This window comes from Petaurus breviceps, unplaced genomic scaffold, assembly GCF_028583685.1.
Source record: "Petaurus breviceps papuanus isolate PSGF00001 unplaced genomic scaffold, PetGlider_PUasm1.0 90750, whole genome shotgun sequence".
Lineage (NCBI taxonomy): Eukaryota > Metazoa > Chordata > Mammalia > Diprotodontia > Petauridae > Petaurus > Petaurus breviceps.
In genome coordinates, this window is record NW_027187335.1 from 10505786 (window position 1) to 10528376 (window position 22591).

Consider the following 22591-nt stretch of genomic DNA (forward strand, 5'->3'; position numbering starts at 1 on the left):
TCTCTCTCTCTCTCTCTCTCTCTCTCTCTCTCCCTCCCTCCCTCCTAAAACTATTTTGTGTGTATTTATCTTTGTATCTATATTGTGGAAACAATGAATTTCCCCAGCAGAATGTGAGCTTCTTGAAGGAAGGGTCTGTTTTTAGCTTTGTCCTTGTATCTCCAGTACCTAGTGCAACACTTTATACATGGTGGGTGCTCATTGTTGAGTCATGTCCAACTCTCCATGACCCTATTTGGAGTGATTTGCCATTTCCTTTTCCAGCTCATTTTACAGATGAGGAAACTCAGGCAAACAGGGTTAAATGACTTTCCCAGGGTCACACAAAATTAGGAAGTGTCTGAGATCAAATTTAAACTCAGATCCTACTGACTCAAGGCCTGGTGCTCTATCCACTGTATGACCTAGCTGCCCTATGGTAGGTACTTAATTAATGCTTATTATTGCTGTTGTTAAAAAGAGGTCCCTGGGGTACTCCCAAGGTCTGCAATGGAGAAAAGCTTTTCTCTACCACATGAAATTATTCGCCCTAATGTCCAAACTATGCTCTTTCCCCCAAAAATGAACTGTGCAAGTTAGTAATGAAAAGTGGGGGAATATATTTTCTTACCTTCCCATAATATAAAACAGAAATGGAACGTTCAATCAGATTCCTTTCTTCCTGTACCCGTCTGAAGCCCTCTGCTGTGTTCATCAGAAGCTCATTCACTGGCTTCTTCAAATGTTCTGTTGACAGACAAAGACATGTCACCCCTTCTTCCATAGCTGCCCAGCCCCATTAGTCTATCTCATTTTATCTTTCCATAGTAGTCAGAACAAATGACTGTAAATAACTTATGTAGCCAATTTGATACATTTATCAGACTCATGAAAGAGACAGATCCAAATGTGCTGGTAAATGTTTAGAAAATGGCCCTCTGAAAACACCTTTTAAGTTTAACCTGCATTATTAACATTTTCTCCATGATTTTCTTAATTCTAGACCATTAACAAGACAATAAGTCAAGCACCAATTTGCGGATTTCTAAGATGTAAATTCTCATACTGAAAATGAACAAGCAGGAGGCCTGAGCCACTCCTGGACAGGTCCCAGCAGTAGAAGTAACCAACTCAGTCCCAGGCTCAAGGGACTTGGACAGGTGGTAGAAGACAGGATAACCTCATCTTTACAATTAGCATCATCAATAATAGTAATAATAGATTATAATTACATCCTACTATATGGTTTACAAAGTGCTTTAGACCCATTATCTCACTTGGTCATTACCACCCCCTGGAAGGTAGTTGGTATAAATGTCATTATCCCCCTCTAACAGATAAGTAATCTGAGGCTCACAGAGTTGAGCACATTGCCCAATGCAGCCTAGGCTCATGAAGAGGGGAGGTCAGGGACCTCTCCACCAGTCAGAAAGCTGGACAGCAGTACACAGGTTCAGACTCAAGGCTCCCAGACTTTACTTACTGCTTAGAGATTCTTGCTGCTTCTTCCTCAGAGTCATATTGCGTTTCCAGTTCTTCAAAGATTTATGCTGAGAAGGTGGTAGCCAGAGATCTACCTTCTCTTTTTTGGGTTGTTTCTTTGACTCCTCTGGTACTGCAATGATGACACTGTCCACACCGGTAGTTTCTGGGATCATTTCTGCTAACTGGATAACGGAAGAGATAGAAGGGTCCCCCTGCTTGCACCCACCACTACCTTCGAAATCCTGGGGATTAGCAGGAATTTTCATATAGATCAACCCACTAAAAATACCTGTCCCCTCCATGGGAACACTTATCTTTAGGCTTCTTGTAGAGGTAATGACAGAATGAAAAGTCAGTTCTTCCTATATGACAGAACAGAGTTACTGCTTCCCTTATTGGGAACATGTGTCTGATATATAACACTATAAGCAGCGGTGTTCTGGTAAATGTTTAACAACAGATTCCCAAAAGGGGAAAAATGTTGACTAGACACACTTTTATGTTTAATATGCACAATTAATATTTTCTCCATCAATTTCTTAAGTCTAGACAGCCAACATAATAAATCAAGCCCCAATTTGTAGCTTTGAGGTATAAAAGCTTGCCACCGAAAATTTAATAATGGTCTCTCTCTCAAGCAATTTAACAATGGGCTCTCTCTCAAGCCAGTTCAAGGTGGATCCAGCATGCCCCTGACTTGGAAGGCTGAAACAGAGGGCACTTCAAGGTGATTTCAGTCTAAAAATGTGTGAGGTGGGCAGAAGACAAAAAGCCTAGAGTGATTTCCCACATCTGCACAGCTCTTAATCAACATACCTCTGTGTTTCCTCGGGCAACTGCTATTCTCTTGAAGTCATAGAGAGTTCCCAAAATATTGTGGGGGAGAATCTGTTCTTTGCCATCAGAGCTTTCCTCTGCTGGCCCTGGAAAAAGTAAAAAGGAAGGGTAAAATTCCTGAAATTGTTGAAAACTGCTCATAACCAAGAACATCTCTACATGGACCTTTATCACCCATGAAAATTCTGAAAAAAGCCCCTGCTACCTGAGAGGAGGACAGTTTTTTTTTTTCCTAGGATGGCCTATGCATTTGGAGCTGGGATAAATTCTGGTCTTACCAGAGTAATCCAAGGGCTTTGTGGCTGCTTCAGGAGTAGCAGGGCGAGCTACTAAGTGATGTTTCACCTTCTTGACCTTTTGGATTTTATGCTTTCGAATGAAAACTTGATGGGTAACAGTTTTCTCCTCTAGGGCAGGAGGACGAGGAATATGTTGCTAAAGAAATAAAATTCCACAAGATCAGAAGAAGAACATATACACATGCACTAGACTGGCTACTCTTACCTCCTCTTCAATGAAACTACTGAGGGCTGGAAAATCAATGTGAAACGAAGAAGACTGGCCTCTAATACCCCTTACTGGGATGTAGAAAAAATTAATGAGTTTCGTTCTAGCATTTTGAGCCTCAGAAGACAGTTTCTACATGGATATAAGTTGTGACCACATGCAATTTCATTTTATTTTCCTTACATAGGAAGTGTTTTACAAGAATCTCAAATGTCAACATATGTAATCCAGGAGTTCTTTTGGAATTTGAAATGATGAGTGCCTATGTGCAATCAGTCTTTCCCTTAAGGTAGATGAGTCACGAAGACAATGACAACAACAACGGATGCATGATGAGGAGTGGGCCAAGGACTATGGATATGTTCAGTTTTAAAAAGAGCCACCTATCACACAGGGTATAGGAAAAAGTGCTGACAGAAGATGTTACTGACGACTCTAGTGTTAAAGCTCAACCGGTGTGATCCCCACCTTCTTTAAGTCCTCCTGCTTAATGGCCAAAGCCAGGATATCATCTCCCTGCAGGACATTGCTGACAGGCTCAGGTTCCTCCTGGATGGGAGGAGTGACGATGTCAGTGACCTTCGCTCGTCTCCTCTCTGGAAGGCAAGAGACAGTCTGTTTGCAAACATTTTTATACAGGTATGCTAAAGGAGAGGCCTGTACTGGGCTCTATGGAGGAAAGGGCATGTGTTAATAACAGCAGCCTACCTGGTGTGGTCCGGGAAGCTTCCCTCCTTCCGCTCCACCACCCACTCACTCCTTACATACTATAATTTGGCTTTCTCAAGGGTCAACAATGACTTCCTAATTGTCATGTCTAATTGCCTGGCAGATTGCAGCTCAAGTGTTTGTCCAGAGACTGGCTAATCTGGTCAAAAGGGGCTTTAAAACTAAGAACAGGAGGAGGAGATGAGTGCCTAGAAATTCTTGGCTTTGTTATAGCATATTATTGTTGTTGTTTAGTCGCATCAGACTTTGTGACCCCATTTGGGGTTTTCTTGGCAAAGATACTGCAGTGCTTTGCCATTTCCTTCTCCAGCTCATTTGGCAGATGGAAAAACTGAGGCAAACAGAATTAAGTGACTTGCCCAGGGTCACACAGCTAGGCAGTGTCTGAGGCCAGATTTGAACTCAGGAAGATGAGTCTTCCTGATTCCAAGCCCAGTGCTCTCTCTGTGCCACCTAGCTGCCTCATATGTCACATGATGCTGCAAACCCAACTACCACTTTGGTATCTCTGAGACAGAACTCTCCTGGCTTTCCCTAGAGGAAATTCTCTGTCCCCTCTATTATCTCTTTTTCCTGAATCTTTGAGATGGGAATCCCCTACGGGTCTGTCCTCAACTCTTTTCTCTTCTTTTTTCTGACTATTCCCATAACTTTCATTATCCACTCCATCCAGATGATTCTCAAACCCTATAGCTAGCCTTGACCTCTTTTCCAGATTCCAACTATGTACCAGAATCTCTCTTTGCACTCCCTGTTGGAATCTAATGTGTAAAAGGCCGAAAACTGAACTCATCACATTTCTCCCAAGACCTCATCTTCTTCCTGCCTTTCATTTCTGTAAATGGCAATACAGTTCTTCTAGTACTCCCTGCTCGTAACCCAAGAGTCATTTCTGGTTCTTCCTTCTCCTTTGCCCCTTGTATCCTCTCCCCAAATCTTATGCCTTCTGTTGCCATAATTTCTCTTGACTCTGTCTGTCCCTTTCTAAAGGAGGTGGGCTTGAAACAACAGAGCATTAGATTTGGGGCCAAAAAGACTTATTTGAACCTTGCTCAAATGTTTACAATTGTGTGGTCTTGAACAACTCAGCCTATTTAGAGTCTCAGTTCCTTCATCTGTAAAATGAGAAAAATGCCAGCACCCATTTCACAGGGCCATTGTTAGGATAAAAGGAAATAATGCATGTACATAAATGTCACCACCAATCTCATTCATATCTTCATTATCATCTTGCCTAGATTATGGCGGTGGCCATCTCCAGTCGTTCTGATCTTTATCTAGCTACTGGACCCAGACGGCTCTGAAGGAGAAAGAGAGGCTGGTGACTTTGCCTCACTTAAATCTGATTCACTTGCAAGTCATAGCATCAACTTCCTGATGTCATGGTCCTATTTGAAAACTAAGGACAAACAGCAGCAGACTATGACAATGGTTTCTCTGCTTCTAGTTTCTCTCATATCAATTCTATAAACCATTGCCTAATGTTCTTAATGCACAACTCTAAATATATTTCTCTCCTGCTCAAGGACCTCCAATTTCTCCATTCTACACTTGGTTAAGTCCATATCGTATCTGAGTGAGCACTAGGAAGAAAGTTATTTGTCCAGAGACTTGGTGATGTGATCAAAAAAGCTTAAAACTAAAAATGGAAGGAGAAGGAGATGCATGCCCAGATAGAAGTATTAAGTCACGTATCACAGAGAGCAAAACATATGTATTCTTAGAGTTTTCTTTTTCTTTTCTTTTTTTTTTTTTTGCTTGTTTTTGGAAGGGGGAAGGTAGGGCAATTGGGGTTAAGTGACTTGCCCAAGGTCACACGGCTAGTTTTGTGTTAAGTGTCTGAGGCCGGATTTGAACTCAGGTCCTTCTGACTCCAGGGCCGGTGCTCTATTCACTGCACCACCTAGCTGCCCCAATATATGTATTCTTTCCAATATTTTTACCAATAAGTTGGATAAAGACACAGATGGCATGTTTATTAAACTAGCAGATGACACGAAGTGAGGAGAGATGGTTAATACTCTGGATGACAAAATTGGCTCCCAAAATGTATTGATAAGCTGAATCTAATAGGATGGAATTGAGTAGAATGTAAGCTCCTTGAGGGTAGGTCAAGTCAAATCAACAAGCATTTAGTAAGCATTTATTATGTGTCAGGCACTGTGCCAACTGCTAAGAAAAGCAATACAAGCAAAAATAAAGACAGTACCTGTCTTCAAGAAGTTTATTCTCTAAGGGGGTAGACAACATAGAAAAGGAAATTGAAAGAATGGAGGGAGGAAGAGATGAGGGTTGGGGGAGGGCATGGTAGAGAAAGTCCAGAGAGTCAGGAGTGCAGTCTAGAAAGGAATGAAGATATAGCTGGCCTGAGCATCCTCCTTTAAAATGTACTTCCTGGGAGGAAGCAGCCAATGGAGGTTACTTCCAGTATGTGAAGCCCAAGGGTAGAATGAGCTCTCAGGGAAACAGAAGTTTCTGTGAAATGGCAGAAAGAAACAGCCTAAGGAAGAATAAAGGAATGAAGCATAGGAATTATTTTTTATTTTGTCCTCACATCTCCAATGCCTACCTATTCTGGTGGCTTACATATAATAGGTGCAAATAAACCTGTTGCAATATTAATGTATAAATGTTGTTGTTCAATCTTTTCAGCTGTATCTGACTCTTTGTGATCCCATTTGGGGTTTTCTGGCGAAGATGCTGGGGGTAGTTTGTCATTTCCTTGCCTAGCTCATTTGAGAGATGAGGAAACTGAGACAAACTGAGTCCAGGGTCACACAGCTGGGAATCATCTGAGGCCCTCTTTGAGCTCAGGTCTTTCTGACTCCAGGCCCAGCACTCTATCCACTGTGTCACTTAGCTGTCCCCAACATATAAATGTTAATGGGATGCCACTGTATAGTATAAAATAAGCTGTGAAGAATTGTGGGAAACTTGGGGATACTTGTATGGACTTCTGCAAAATAAACAGAATCAAGAAAACAATTTACACAATAATGTAAAGGAAATTAGTGTGGAAAGACCCAGAATTCTGACAGATTCATTGACAAATAGCAACTTTAAAAGATTGTGAGCTAAGTCTCACTACTACAGGTGCAGAATGCATTTGTTAGGCAGGAAGAGTATGTAGACTTTACTTCTATGGCACAAAGAAGGGTGCTACTGAGGGTGGGAAGTCATTAAGGAGTGAGAAGGATGTAAAAAAGAACAGTAAAGTGATATCTGTATATCGAACTTTCTCGATAGACAGATAGACAGATAGATAGATGATAGATAGACAGACAGACAGACAGAGGGCAGCTAGGTGGTGCAGTGGATAAAGTGCCAGGCCTGGAGTCAGGAAGACTCATTTTATGCTGCCAAAACTAAATAGAAATGCTACATGACTTAGAAAACCAGTCAGTCAGTCAAGAAACATGTATTAAGCACCTACTATGTACAAAGCACAAAGTACTAAGCTTTGGGAATAAAAAAACAAGAGGCAAAAGATACTTCCTCAAGGAACTCACAATCTAATTAACGTTATCTATGTTGTACTGTGGAGCAGCTAGATGGTGCAATGATAAAGCATCAGTCCTAGAGTCAGGAAGACCTGAGTTCCAATCTGCCTGTGTGGCCCTGGGCAGGTCACTTAGCCCCTACTGACCTGAGTTCCTCATCTATAAAATACGGACACACTGGAGAAAGAAATGGCAAACCACTCCAGCATCTTTGCCAAGAAAACCCCATGCATATCATGACCATGGGGTCACAGAGAGTCAGACATTATTGAAAAATGACAACAAATGATGTATTGTATTTTTTACATATTCTGTGAAAACTTTCTCAATTACATTTTCATCTAGTTCAGGCTGAATTGGGTAATTTTGCAGACCATGTGTTTGTAGGCCTCCAGAGTCAACTCCTTGATTTGAAAGAGTCCTGGCTCTCCATTTATTGGCTCCTTGACCATCAGCAAACAATTTCACTTCTATCTATAAAACAGGGTTACTAATCTTTTCCTGGACCACTCAAAGATTGTTAAAAGAATCAAATATGACAATATATGTGAAAATGTGAGAAGTCACAAAAAGTCATACAAATACTTTATTACTATAAATAAAAACAATCATTCAATATTTTATTAAGTGTAGAAATGATAGGCACTATGTCAGGTGTTAGGGGAAGTACAAAAGATCAAGAAGAACACATGGTTTCTGCTCTCGGAGGGCTTCCATCCTACCACAGAAGATAAGACACATGGGCAAATAACAGCTAAAATCAGAGGAGTTCTAATCCTCTACAAGGTGTGACAAGGGAAGGATCTTTTCCATTGTGGGGGATCTGGGAAGGCTTCATGGAAGTAGATCTTGAGCTCAGTCTTGAAAAAAGGATAGGAATTCAACGTGCAGAGATGAAGAGGGCTATTGTCCAGTTTAGTTGGACTGTGGAATGTATAGTATAGCTTAGTTTCGATTAGTATGAAAAAAGGAATTCTGTGAGGTAGTTTCATGTATTTGAACTTGCACTATTTGAAATGACAAAAATGTGAAGTTTGCAGTGCAAATGTGAATCTTGTGGGACTTTCAGATTCACTGTTCACACTGATCAGGACATTGTTGGTTCACCAGGAGGGGTCCAAGACATTGCTAAAGAAGAAATAGGCCCAGATTATGGAAGGCTTTGAACATTAGGCTAAGTCATTTCCATTTTATTTGGTAGGCAACAGGGAGAAACTTTAGTTTCAGCAAAGGAATGACAGGTCCATCAGTGTGTAAAAAAGATAAATCTGGTAGCAGTATCAAGGCTGGATTAGAGGAGGCAAGAGATGGGATGCCAAGAGCCTAGTTGTCAGCTTCTGCAATGGTCTAGGCACCTGGGCTAGGAAGGCTGCAGAGGGGACAAACAGCAGGGGACAGATGAGAGAGCTCAAGAAGGAAATCTGACACACACCCTCAAAACTCAGTTCATGCGCCATCTTCAATGGGAAGCCTTTCCAGGTCCCCATAATGATTAGTGCTGTCTCTCCCCTTCCCAGATTATCATTTGGGGCACCTAAGTGGTACAGTGGATAGAGAGAGCCAGGCCCAGAACTCGGCTTCAAATTTGGCCTCAGATACTTATTAGCTGGGTAACCCTGGGCAAATTGCTCAACTTCTGCATCAGTAAAATGGGGATAAGAACATCTACCCCACAGAGTTGTTGTGAGGAACAAATGAGATAATATTTGTAAAATGCTTTGAAAACTTGAAGTGCCTTATAAATTCTAGCTATTATTATAATAAACATATATATAGATATACATACACGTGTGTACATACACATATATTTATCAGTTTACACACTGCATACCTCCAGAAGTAGTAGTGTATAGTGAAGAGAGAGCCAATTTCAAAGCCAGGAAGAAATTCATTCAAGTCTCATCTCTGGCACGTACAGTGTGACCTAAGGCAACTCACTTAACCTTTTGATACTGTAACCAATCACCTAAGACTATAAATTGCAGAAAAGGTGCCACCTGCATTGTGGGAGTTTTCTTACTTAAATCAGTGAAATCACAGATCAGTCCCTATCATTCATCCCGTAATTACTTGTATATGTGTCTTCCTGGTACTAGACTACATAAGCTCAAAGAAGGCAGGGACCCATCTTATCTAAACTGTGCATCTCCATTCCCCCTCAACCCCCCAACCTAGCAGTATTTTGCATAGAGTAGGAGTTTGATAAATATTAACTGAATCGAAATGGGCACTGTGTTCCCACTTACTTTGCATATTATATATGTATGTATGTATACTCATATTTACACACACATATTTACATACATACATATATTTGTTATTTACTCAACAGATTTATTAAGCTGGTGGAGGAGGCAGGGATAGTGATGCAAACATGTATAAGCCTTTGAGATTTATTCTGCAGAAGTTTACATTCTACTGGGGGGAGGGGGAAGTGGGGGGATAAGGCCCTTACAAAAAAACAAAAACAAACAACAACAAAACAATGGGGGGGCGCGCGCTCAACCATGTGACCTTGGGCAAGTCACTTAACCCCAATTGCCCTACCTTCCCCCTCCAAAAAAAATGTTTAAAAAGAAGGGAGGCTAGGTAGCCCAATGAATAGAGCACCGGCCCTGGAGACAGGAGGACCTGAGTTCAAATTCAGCCTCAGAGTTCAAATCAGTCCTCGGACACTTAACACTTACTAGCCGCGTGGCTTTGGGCAAGTCACTTAACCCCAATTACCCTACAAAAAAGCAAAAAACAAACAAACAAAAAAACCACAACCAAAAAAACAATGGGGGGCGGTGTCCACAGATGCAAATAGCCCAGTGCCCGGCCCCAGAGCTCCGAAGAAGGGCACGGTCCTCGAACCCTGTGATTGTCACGCCGGCCACTGAGAAAGGGGGAAGGGCCCTCCCATTGCCCAGATGGGAGTACCCTCCGGTCCCCGCCAAACCCTCCTGGCCCCCGAGCTTGGCCCCAGACCGATCCATCCCTCCAAGGATCCCCAAATCATCGCTGCCCTTCCCTGGGGCCAGTTCTCCCCCACCGCTGGGCACCCATACGAGATAGTTCAGTCTGTTGCCTGGCCCAGTGAGAAAGAGAGACATTCCAGGCTCGAGCTGACCCTGGGAGGCCCTCCCCCCTCCAACTGAATTTGATTCCTAGTTAACTTTCTTTAGCGCCAAACGAGTTCAGAGGTGGAAGCCATTACTTCCAGTTGGGGGATACAGGTAAAGGAAAAAGGTGGTACCTGAGCTGGGCTTTCGTACACACGGAGTGTTTCAGCAGGGAAAATGTGGGGGAAGGGGAGAGGGAGGCACAGGGCAGATTCACACCCTTTAACCGAGTGATCCGCCAACTGCTCACATATGCCCGGAGGGTCAAAGAGAGAAAGGTGCCATGTTAACCAAAATAGAGCACCCTGTTGTGTGACTGCAAAAAATTGGAAACAAAGTGGGTGTCCACGTAGTGAAAAAGACTGAACAGCCTGTAGTATCTGAATATAATGAATCGAGAAAAAACATGATGACAGGTTTGTGTGTTCTTTGGTTGTACTGAGCTAGTTTTTCACTCATTTTTTAATTTGTGTCTTTATTAAAAAAGGAGGACTCCATGGGGAGGTGAAAGGGGAAGGATATAGTTGGAAATGAAGATGATATATACACAAAAGGCATAAATATTTTTTAAAATACTAAATATGGGCAATTCAGAGAAACATGGGAATTGTATGAATTGATGGAGGACAAAAAGTCAAACCAAGAGACAAATATACAGAGTGACCACAGTCACATTAGGTAAAAGAACCTTACAGAGCAGCTAAACTCAGATGAACTACAGCAACCAATATCGAAGGAGTGAACACAGCTTCCTCCTCTCCAGTGGAAATATTATAGATGATAGTACCTAATACACAGTAGGCATTTTATTAAGTGCTTAATAATTAAGTGCCTAATTAATGTTTGTTGACTGGCTTACTGACTGAATACATTGATAAACTATTACAGTTTAAAATTTTTTTAAATTTAAATTTAATTTAATTTAACTTAAAAAAATTTAAATAGGAGGAGTATTCTAGGGGAGAAATTTTTGAAAAAGGACTGCTTTAATAAACAAAAGGCATCAATTAAAAAAAATCTTTCAAAGACAGGAGATGGGGCAGAGGGGATATTCCAGGGAAAGGTTGGTAGAATAGCAGAAGGCACATATAAGGAGAGATAATGAGTGGTCCAGTTTAGATGGAGCACAGGATACAATGAAGAGTCTGGAAAAAAATGGCTGGAGTTAAGTCATGGAGGGTCTTGAATGCCAGGCTAAGGAAAGTGGATTTTCTTCTGTCAGTAATAAGTAACCATTAAAGGTTTTTAAGCAATAAAGTGCCTAGTATGGAGGCTAGGATGCTGAACTAGGAAACAGGAAGACCTACCCAGGTGCAAAACCCACTTAAGACACTCATTAGGTAGATGACCCTGGACAAGTCATTTTTCTGTATTTCAAGTTTCCTGACCTTCAAAGTGAGGGGGTTAGACTAAATGGCCTCTAAGGTCCCTTCCGGTTCTAAATTTATAATCCTATGATCAAATTAACGATCAATTTAATGGATCAAATCCTATGATCAAATTAATGATCAAAGGCTGGGGGATCAAATTAACATGGCAGTTGCACATGAGACACATGGGGATGGGAGAGCAGGGATAAGAGACTAGATTTAGGGGAAAGAATTAAGAGGAGGTAGTTTTTCCAGGTGAGGGGTAAAATGGGCCTGAAAAGGGGTGGGATAACAGTAGGACTAGAAAGCAGATATATGGGATCTAACAGCTATTCTGGAGTTGGATAAGATTTAGCAACTAATTGGATATGGAAGCTAAGAGGAAAATAGTTAAGGATGACTAGGAATTTTTGAACTTATGTGGGAAATCAATGGTGCCATTAACAGAAATAGACAAATCAGAAAGAGGAAATTTGTGGGAGAGGGTAGAAGAGTTCAGTCTTAAACCCACTGAGCTTGAGCTACTGGTGGTACGATATACACAGAAGTATGTCTAACATTATGTTGGAAATATGAGATGGGAGCTAAGGAAAGCAGTCAGTTCTGGAGACAGATTTAGGAATCATTCACACAGAAATAATAGTTGTGATGATGTGGGAATAGATGATCTTCAAGGGAAAGAATGCATGTAGTCTGAAGAGTTCTAAAGATAGAACCTTGAGAGACGACTAGACTTAGAGGCTGGGAAGAGCCAGAAAAAGAGTGATTAGAGAGAAAAATCATGATGGTCCAGTATCAGGAAACCCAAGGGAGGTGGGAATTTCAAGAAAAGTGTAGTGTCAAAAGGAGTGAAGAAGTAAAAAAGATGAGAAACTACCTTGGATCTGAAGATTAGGACTTGGTCAGCAGGGGCCTATGAAAACACTGTTTCAACAAAATAGTGGAAGCAGAAGCTACAGATTGAATGCTGAAGAAAAGTTTGGGGCTTGGTTTGATTTTTTTAGTATATAAAATAATATTTTACATAAAAGATATATTTTTATGTTTGGTTATATAATATAAAATATTTTGTATAAATACACATATGGGTATATAATGTATATAATACACCTTTAATGTATCTTCTCTATTATAATGTATACATCATATGATATTGTGTATCATAAAATAACTAACATAATTATATACGATATTATGTATATTACCTATTTTGTATATTCTATATAATATATCATGTATATATTTTCTATAAATACATATATGTCTATATCACTGTATCCCTAGTGTCTAGAACAGTGGTTTACATACAGTAAGAATTTCTATAAATGTTTATGGAATGAATGCATGCTTTGCTATTTTGTTGTTGTTTTTGGTCCTTTCTGTTGTGTCCAACTCTTTGGAACCCTTTTTTGGGTTTTCTTGGCAAAGATTCCGGAGTGGTTTGCCATTTCCTTCTCCAGCTCATTTTACAACTGAGGAAAGTGAGGCAAACAGGGTTAAGTGACTTGCCCAGGAACACACAGCTGGGAAGTGTCTGAGGCTACACTTGAACTCAGGGAGATGAGTCTTTCTGACTCCAGGCCTGGCACTCTATCCATTGCACCACCTAGTTATTTTGATATTATTACTCTCCTAATCGGGAAACTCGGTCTTTTTCTTTCCCAACTAAATCCTCAACATCTTTCAAAACCCAACAGATAGTAAGAGAGGAGAGACTTCAATGCTTCTACCTCAGAGAGATAGAGAGTCAGAGCTAGAAGAGAGCTTAAAAGTCAGCTAATCAATCCGTCAATCAATAAGTGCTTATTATGTACTTATATAAGGTACCAGACATTCAAAGATAAAATCCACACAGCCTCTGGCTTCAAGAAACTTACATTCTAAGAGGGGAGACATCTATGCATATGTAAAACATACATGAAGCAGATATAAGGTAACTTGGAGAGAAACCTTTTCATTTTATTAAGAAGGAAACTGAGGCACAGAAAAGGAAAAGTGGCTTGCTAAAGATTACTCGGCTAGCTGTTGACAAAGCCAGGCTTAGAACTCAGGCCCACTGAGATCCATTTCAATAATCTTCAACAAATTAAAAAAAAAACATATTATAGGCCTACTAAATGCAAGGCATAAAAAATAAAAACAAGGAGTTTATGTTCTACTTGAGAGAAGGGAAGAAGGATGACATGTAGCCTGACAAGTTTAGTACAAGGCAGACAGCACTGGGGCCAAGGAGAGATAAAGTAATGTCACCAGTACATTTGAAGCAGAGGGGATAATGATGATGACAGGTAACATTTATATTTTGCACACTATGTAACAGGTACTGTGTTAAATGCTTTTGCAATTATCTCATTTGATACTATTTGATGCTATTATTATCCTAGTTTTTACAGATGAGGAAACTGAGGCAGACAGTAGTCAAGAGACTTGTCCAAGTTCACACAGCTATTAAGTGTCTGAGGCTGGCTTTGAAACTCTGGTCTTTTTGATTTCAGTCCCAGCAATCTCCCCCAAGACCACCTTGCTGAAGAAATTTGACCAGGAAGAAAACACTGTTAGCCATGGGTCTCAGAGAAGGCTCCATAGAGAAAGTGAAGATGAACCTTGAAGGAAGATGAAGGAATCTGAAAGGTCAATGTGTAGAGAGAGTGAATTGTGAACTCCATCAAATGGGGCTGGCTTGTTTAAAGGCACCTAGGTGAAAGATGAGGTGGCTAGGTGGCACAGTGGATAGAGTTCTAGGTCTGGAGTCTGGAAGACCTGAATTCAAATCTGACCTCAAACACTTAACAGCTGTGTGATCTTGGGCAAGTCCCTTAACCTCTGATTGCCTCAGTTTCCTCAAATGTGAAATGGAGATGGTCATATAAGATCTACACAAAGCCTGTGGAAGAAAATCTCAGAGTGGGAAGCAGTGAAGGCAGGATTTGAGCTGGCTCCTGAAGGAAACTGGGGCCAAACTGTGAAGGGCATTAAATACCAGAGAATTTTATCCTTGAGGTAACAGGCAGCCACAGTGGTTTGTGGGGAGGGAGGTGACAAGGGCAGACCTATACTTTAGAAAAATCACTCTGACAGCTGAGTGAAAGATATGTAATGGGCACAGACTTAAAGCAAGGAGACCAATAAGGAGAATATTGCAGTAGTTAAGATGAAAAGTGATGAAGGCTTTAGTAGTAAAAATAATAATAATAAATAGCATTTACATGGTGCATCCTATGTGCCAGGTACTGTGCCAATTTTCATTTATCTCATTTGAGCCTCCTAATAACCCTGTGCCTAGGTGCTATTACTATTATCCCCTAAAGTTAAGTGACTTGCCCAGAGACACACAGTATCTGAAGCCAGATTTGAACTTAGGTCTTCCTGAATCAAGGTCCCTGGCACTCTTTCCATTGTATTACCTAGTTGCCCTGAGGTGGTAGCCCACTTTGTATGAGTGAAGAGAGTAAGAAACTGGTAGGATAGATGTGAATGTGAAAACCATAAGATCTGGCCATAATTTAAGTTTATGGGGTGAGAGCAAAGAGTTGAGAATGATACCAAGGTTGCTAGCTTGAGTGAATGGAAGGATGGTGATGTCCCATAAAGTAATAGGGAACTTTATTATTATTATTATTTTGCCTTTTGGAGGGCAATTGGGTTTAAGCGACTTGCCCAAGGTCACACAGCTAGTTTTTGTGTTAAGTGTCTGAGGCCAGATTTGAACTTAGGTCCTCCTGACTTCAGGGCCAGTGCTCTATTCACTTCACCACCTAGCCGCCCCCATAATAGGGAACTTTAGAAGACAGGAGTATTCTGGTTAAAAAAAAAAAAAAGGTCATGAGTTCTGGTTTAGACATATGAACTTGAGATGTCTAATGCCTATGGGACATCCAGATGTCCACAGGGCAATTGGACCTCAGGAGAGGGACTTGGGTGGAAATAGAGATCTGGGAGTCATCTCCATAGAGTTTATAACTATACCTAGAGGAGCTGATGAGATTATAGAGTAAGATAGTACAGAGGGAAAAGAGAAGAAGGCCGAGGACAGTGCCTTGGAAGAAAGCCATGATTGGTGGGTAATTAGATGTGGATGTCCAGGTAATAAAGACTTAATGAACTAGTGGAGAGCTGCTCTCTATTGTAGCCGTTTTCAGGTCTGAAGAGGTCCTGAGGAGAAAGCATCATGACTTTAATGTCTCCTCCATAGACTAGGAATCACTGATTATTCTCACTGATCATCATCCAAACTCACTCCTTGGGGTCCAGCGCCAAATAACATTTTCCTGGTTATTCCAGCCTTTCTCTGAATTCTCCTTTATCAGAGAAGACCACTTTCAAAACAACTCATCACTTAAGTAGATGCTGTCATGTATCCCTCTCCTCACCCTGAGAATACTGGGGGAGAGGGAGAGGAAAGAGAGGAGTCTATGTATATTTCAGAGTCCCTCTGAATACTTGCAACTTTCCTATCTTATATCCCCCAGTATTCTCTCCAATATCATTCCTTCAAACTAGTTATGAATTTATCTCCCCAATAATACTTGCAGCGCTCAAAACAGTGCCTCCTAATCTCAGCAAACCCCTAATACCTGTAACTCCCAATTTAAGCACCTTAAACCTCTAACCTCGGTTCCCAAACTATCTACCTCTAACATTCTCCCCAACAGAAGCTACGTGCATTTTCTTAGACTAACACAGAAACTGCAACCCCAAATTCAGGCTCCCTATTATCTTGAGCACCTCCCCTCCCCACACCAAGCATGTGCGCTAACCCAGTATTTGAACCTCTAATCTCAGGCACCCAGATCTGAAAGCCACAGCATCTGAACCCTCAGTCTTAGATTCCTCCCAGAAAGAATATTACTAACTCGGACACTCCCCAGAATCTGAACTGCCAACCCAAGACTCTAGCGGGGCACCTCCAGAAACCTACAACACTTGTCTCACCAATTTCATATACCCAGAATGAGCCCTCCAGCATGCACGTGCCCATGTCGGGGATCCACAGCACCTGTACTCCTAATCTCAGACCCCCATCATATGCATTTCCCAGCATAGGTGTCCTCGGCTCAGAAACTTACAGGACCTTTTCCACTCTTAGCTCATGTTACCAGTAAGTGCACCCTCAAGTATGTCTCCTGTCTCAGGCACTCCCAGCACCTGCAGCTCAAGCTCAAACCCTCCAGTATGTGCATCCCCAGCCTCACTCCCTCCATAATTGCACGTTCAATCTCGAAGCCCCAGTGTGTCAATCTCAAACCCCCGGAACGTGCATCCCCAGGTCAAGTACCTAGAGAGCACCACATCTCCCAGAGAACCCCAGGTATTACCCGGGGGAGTTTTGGTCCGCGGTTCCTTCTTGTGAGACTTCATGACTCCGTCACCCCCGAGAACACCCCTATTCCTAATCTTGACCCTGACCCCGGACAACGCACTAATTTACTAGCTTCCAAGATCTAGAGCGCTAGACGCGGACCTCCAGTCGAGAAAGAGCACAGAGCTCAGAGCCCGAGCCAGCGTTCGCGAGTCTAGTCAGGCGCCGCCGTCGCCACGGCAACCGCAGCCTCCATGGCAACTGCTCGCCCCAAAGGAGAGAACGCCATCCTCACCCGACAGCCGTGATACTGACGATTTCAAGAGCTTCCTCGAGCTTCCACTCCGGCTCACCAGCGGGCCCGCCCGGCCCGCCAGAGGGCCTGCCCAGCCTGCCCACAAGCAGGACCTCGCCCCCCAGAAGCCCTAGGTCGGAGCCGTCAACCCTGGCGCCCCGCAGCAACTCGGCCTCCCAGACCCGTCACCAAATAGCTCCCCGAACTCGCTGCCCAGCCAGGGAGTCCATGGCCTGGGGGCCAGCGAGCTAGGGTACGTGATGACGTCATCTGGTGAGTGCGTAACGCCTGGGGTCGAGCGGAGCGGCAAAGGCATTGCTTGAACCTCTGCTTCCCGGGACTCAAGGCCACCTCCGAGGCCATCTAAGTCTAACCTCACCTCCATCCCCCTTTTTACAGAACTCAGGGCTTCTGGGGAGAAGGCAGCCGGCCTTTCCTTTTGGTCTTTAATATACTGTCCCTACAAATGACTAGTTCAAGCAGGTGGCAGAACTGGGATTTGAACAGAAGTCTTCAAAAACAGCTTCCTCAGAAGCTAGCTGCTGCCTTATCTGCACATTAACGAGCTGACATTTTTATAATTAATCAGTCAATAAACATTAATAACTGCCAACTATGTGCTAAGCCACCTGAAGTCATGGGGACACAAAGAAAGGTAATTAATTCCAGGTCCCTTGGGATCAAGGAGCTCAGTCTAAAGGTGACAACGTGTAAACAACTCCCTACAAACAAATTACCTACGTCCTACGGGTTATCCTGGAGACAAGGGCAACTAGGTGGAGCTCTGGGCCAGGAGTAAAGAAGATCGGAATTCAAATCCAGCATCAGATGCTTGCTAGCTGCACGACCTTGGACAAGTCACTTAACTTCTATTTGCCTCAGTTTCCTCAGCTATAAAAATGGGGGAAACAAAATCTACCCTCCAGAACTGTTGTGAAGACCAAATGAAATAATATTTGTAAAAAGTGGTGCTATATAAATGCTAGCTTAGTCAACAGAAGGAAGGCACTGAAATTATTAGAGATCAGGAAATACTCAACAGAGATTCATCACTTTAACAGCTACAAAACAATCAAAACAGTTCCAGGGGAGGTGGCTAAATGACTTGTACTTGGTCATAGGATCCTAGACCTGGAAGAAATAAAAATAACAAATAAAAACCCCTCATTTTGTAGTTGAAGCCCAGAGAAGTTAAGTAGGTTGTCCGTTGCAAGACAGCTGGTAAATGGTAGAGTCTGAATTTGAAACCAGTTCTTCTGACTCTATATCTAGTATGTTTCTACTGTACCAGCTGCAGGTCCACCTTTTGTGTGCTGGGTCAGTCAGTGTTTTCTGGAGGATCCACATATTCCACTCTAGTCATTTCTAGTCCTCCAAATACTGTCCATCCTTATCCATCTTTTCTGTGCTCTAGGGTCATGAGGCCCAGGACATCTGCGGTGCTGCCTTACCATATGGTAGCAACTCCTATCCAAGTTTCCCTAGCTCCCTTCATCAATCCTCTCATTCAGTTAGAAAGAATTCTGGACTTGAGTCAGAAGACCTGGGTCCCAGGCCCAGGCTATCTGCTAGCTATGCAATTCACTTACTCTTTCTAGGCCTCCATTGTGTCTTTCACAAAACGAGGGAGTTGTGTACAGTAGAGAAGCATTAAAGATACTCCTCACTGTTAGAGGTACCCACATGCCAGCAGTCTCTTGGTTCAAGTTCAATTCTGAGAGGAAATGAGGCATTCCTAAGCCACTGAACAGTTAACAGAAGGAGGTTTACTTGGCCCTAACACAACAAGGATATAGGACCACTAAGCTCCACCTTCCATAGATATGGTCTCCTTCACCTCTCTATGGAAATGAATCTTGTCAGCAGGTAGAGTACAGTGTGTCAGGCATCCACTGAGTTTTGTTGGTCTGGAGCCCACATGGGTGAGACTTTCTGTGGCCCTGTTGCAGGAGGGAAGAAGTGAATGTAATTGCATTGCAGTGGAGGGTGATGGGGGGAGACACAGGCCTAATCCATGTTATGGGGAAACACTGGCAGCAATTATTCCCATCATGCCCATTAACAGCAACTTTCAAGTAGGGCTGTCCACTGTCATAACCCCTTCAATTTCAGGAGGCTGCAATACTGGTAAACTCCAGTACAAGATTATATATGCACAAAGGTTTGTTGCCTGAATGATAGCCACTGACGGTGTTATGAATAGCTGCTCTTCCTAAGTCTCTAAGGGCTCAGAAGCCCTGGGTTGTCTCCGTTTGAATCTGAGAGGAGGTGGTGGTCACATATTCCATGAAATGGTCACTATGACACATATATAGGGAGCTGCTAGGTGGCACAGTGAATAAAGAGCTGGACTTGGAGTGAGGAAGACTTATCTTCCTGAGTTCAAATTCAGCTTCAGAAACTTACTGTGTGACCCTGGGCAAGTCACTTAACCCTGTTTGCCTCAGTTTCTTCATCTGTCAGAGGAGCTGGAGAAGGAAATGACAAACCACATCTTTGCCAAGAAAACCCCAAATGTTTTTGAAGAGACTGAAATGACTCAACAACAACAACACATACATCTCCTTCCATATCTGGAGGATAGGTCATAATTGGCAAAATGCTTTAACCAGTGGCACCCACTGTGTATCTCACCATTAAGCTTCTAGATGTGCGTGACTTTTTCTCTGAGATTACGGCATCATCTGCCACTGTTCGGCATCATTTGGAGAATATATTTTTGTGCCAAGAAGCAACTTGGAATCATTGGACAAATTCCAGAATTAATTCCAACTCACTTACTTCCTCCTATTCAGGAGGCATATAAGATAAAACTACAAAAATAATCTGCATTTTGACACAACTAACAAAAAGCAGGTAAAACCGATAGAGAAACAAATGCTTTTTATAATGATGACAAAATGTAACAAATGAGCATTAACCTACCAAGATATATAAAAACCTATGTGAAACAATTTTCACAGAGATAAAGAATAATTGGTAGTGTAGCCTATGCAAACATACAATGAATTTAAAATGTCAAAATTACACGAGTAATTTGTAGATTTAAATATAATACTAATCAGTGTTGGGCTGCTTCAGGAAACTAGATTTTTTTTAAAGCACCAGTTCCTATAACACTAAGGAGTCTTCTGAATGAGATCCATAATCATTCAAAAGAATTTGGCCCTAGCTATACAGGAAAAACCAAGTGGATGGAGAACGCATATTGTCCAGACTGTGACATATAGTTAGATGGATTCCCTCTAGAGTTCATAACCAGTATAACTTATCTATCTCAATATACAGACTTATCAGTATTTGCGTGTATATATGTGTATGTATGACAGTGGTGGGCTGGTAAATGTTTAACAACTAGCTCTATGAAAATGCATGCGTGACCTATTTTAAGTTTAGTGTGTTATTAACATTTCTTCGTCACTTAAGTCTAGATAATCAAGAAAACAATAAATCATGCCTTGCTTTGCAGGTTTTAACAATTTCTGAGGTACAAATGCCTCTCATGCAGGTTAAAGCTAACTCAAGCACAAATGTATACATATATAATGTGTATGTGTATGTATATTATATGTATATATATGCATGTATGCATATCTCTAGGATAGACATTGCATATAAACAATGAGGTAGTCCCAGAATTGAACAGGAAGGAGATGGTGGTCTGAATTGTTTTTAGGAAATTTCATCATTCTTTTGTCACCTTAAGCTTCTTCCTGAAACAAAGGCCCATCTTTTTAGCACCAAAATTCTTAGAATACTATAGTCTCTGAAGTTCTAAATGAATGAATGAATAAATAAGCCTTTATTAAGCACTATGTGCCAAGCCCTAGGCTAAGAGCTGGAGAAACAAATGCTGTTTATCCTCCATTTTCAAAGAGGACCAATGACATCAAGGAGTGATGTCTTGACTTGCATATGAATTTGGATATAAGTGAGGCAGTTATACAAAGTCATGTTTCACTCTTCCAGAGTTATCTTACCACATTGAAGTAGTTAAGACAAAAGTAAAGACAACCCACTGGAGAAACAAATACAAAATCAAAGTCAGTCCTTGCCCTCAAGGAGTTTATATTCTAAAGGTGAGATGACACACCTAGGGGAATGGTGGCCAGGGTCAGGCACATTGGTCTGGAAATTCTCAGGGAAGGTGGTGAGTAGGGCCATAGAGGAGTGGACTGATATGCTCCATACAGGAGTTTACTTGAATTGCAGTTGGGTGGGCCAGGAGAGTAGGGAGTGAAGTAAAGCATTGTAGATGGGAATTTCTCTTGAAATAGTGGTCTCAGAAGGGCAGCCACCAATGAGGATAGTGTGCCTCATGGTGGAATTTCCTCCAACATGGTGAAGCTGTAGCACGGTATAATCTAGCCCCATCTCTTAAGGGCATGTGGTGGGAATGAGCTGCAAACTCATCACAAACAAGAAATCGTGTAGAAAAAGTAATACATTTTTATAAAGGATATTCCCAGAGAAGCCTATAACTGAGAACCAAACTGATTGTATAACGAGAGCAAGGGATAAGCAGTGGACAGCCCATATGCTCTATTGGTATGCACACAATATCAAGACAATTCAAGGAACACCCCTAGCCCAGTGGAAGGATCCTTATGGGCAACTTATGGGAAAGGACAAAAATCACATAGGTTGACTGGCATGGATAAGTTATGCTATGCACTATTAGACTAGGTATTCCATAAACGATGTCACACATTTATTGTAACATTGGAGTCTGAGAAAACAAAAGGCAGTATCACCAAAGAGAACCATGAGGGGGAAGACTTGTTATTCAGTTGTGTCTGACTCTTCCTGGGCCCATTTGGGGTATTCTTCAAAGGGATGATGGAATGATTTGTCTTTCTTACTGGTGGCCTAGCACTCTATCCATTGTGCCACCTAGCTGTCCAGAAGACTTATTACCAGGACTCAACTTGTAATCTCCTGTCTGGCCTATTGCAATAATCTGGGTACCCAGTGTCTCTCCTCTCAGTCATTCTCCACACAGCTACCAAAGTTAAATTCCTAAAGCCCAGGTTTGACCATGTCACTCCCTGGCTCAAGAAGCTCCAGTGAGTCCTGATTGCCTCATAGATAAAATACCATTGTCTGTTTGTCAATTAAAGTCTTTCAAAGCCTAGATCCAACCTAGCTTTCCAAGTTTTATCACTCTCCACCAAAGTGGCCTATTTTAAATTCTCTTCCTACAACAAACCCCTCCCCCTCAAGTCTCTGAACATGCTGTCCCCCATATCTAGAATGACCTCCCCTTGAAGAAACCCTTCTTTTTGTTGTTAAGTCATATTCAACTCTCCATGATCCCATTTGGGATTTTTTTTTTGCTTTTTTTTTTTTTTGGAGGGAGGAGGCAGGGCAATTGAGGTTAATTGACTTGCCCAAGGTCACACAGCTAGCGTTAAGTGTCTGAGGTCAGATTCGAATTCAGGTCTTCCTGACTCCAGGGTCGGTGCTTGTAGCGGCAAGCACCCCAA

General features: G+C 42.0%; 2 protein-coding genes across 2 annotated transcripts in view; one reads left to right on the top strand and one right to left on the bottom strand.

The window, feature by feature from the left end:
- Nucleotides 1-17490, bottom strand: part of MYCBPAP (MYCBP associated protein) — a 33643-nt gene extending 16153 nt beyond the window's left edge. The window contains exons 1-7 of the mRNA XM_069067400.1: nt 17295-17490; nt 17106-17201; nt 3277-3404; nt 2580-2736; nt 2281-2387; nt 1463-1646; nt 611-726 (exon numbers count right to left, since the gene is read on the bottom strand). Coding sequence (XP_068923501.1) covers nt 611-726; nt 1463-1646; nt 2281-2387; nt 2580-2736; nt 3277-3404; nt 17106-17201; nt 17295-17490 — 984 coding nt within the window. The remainder of the gene's footprint in view (nt 1-610; nt 727-1462; nt 1647-2280; nt 2388-2579; nt 2737-3276; nt 3405-17105; nt 17202-17294) is intronic.
- MRPL27 (mitochondrial ribosomal protein L27) overlaps nt 1-22591 on the top strand; it is a 477291-nt gene that overhangs the window by 305043 nt on the left and 149657 nt on the right. The gene's annotated exons all lie outside the window — the stretch shown is intronic.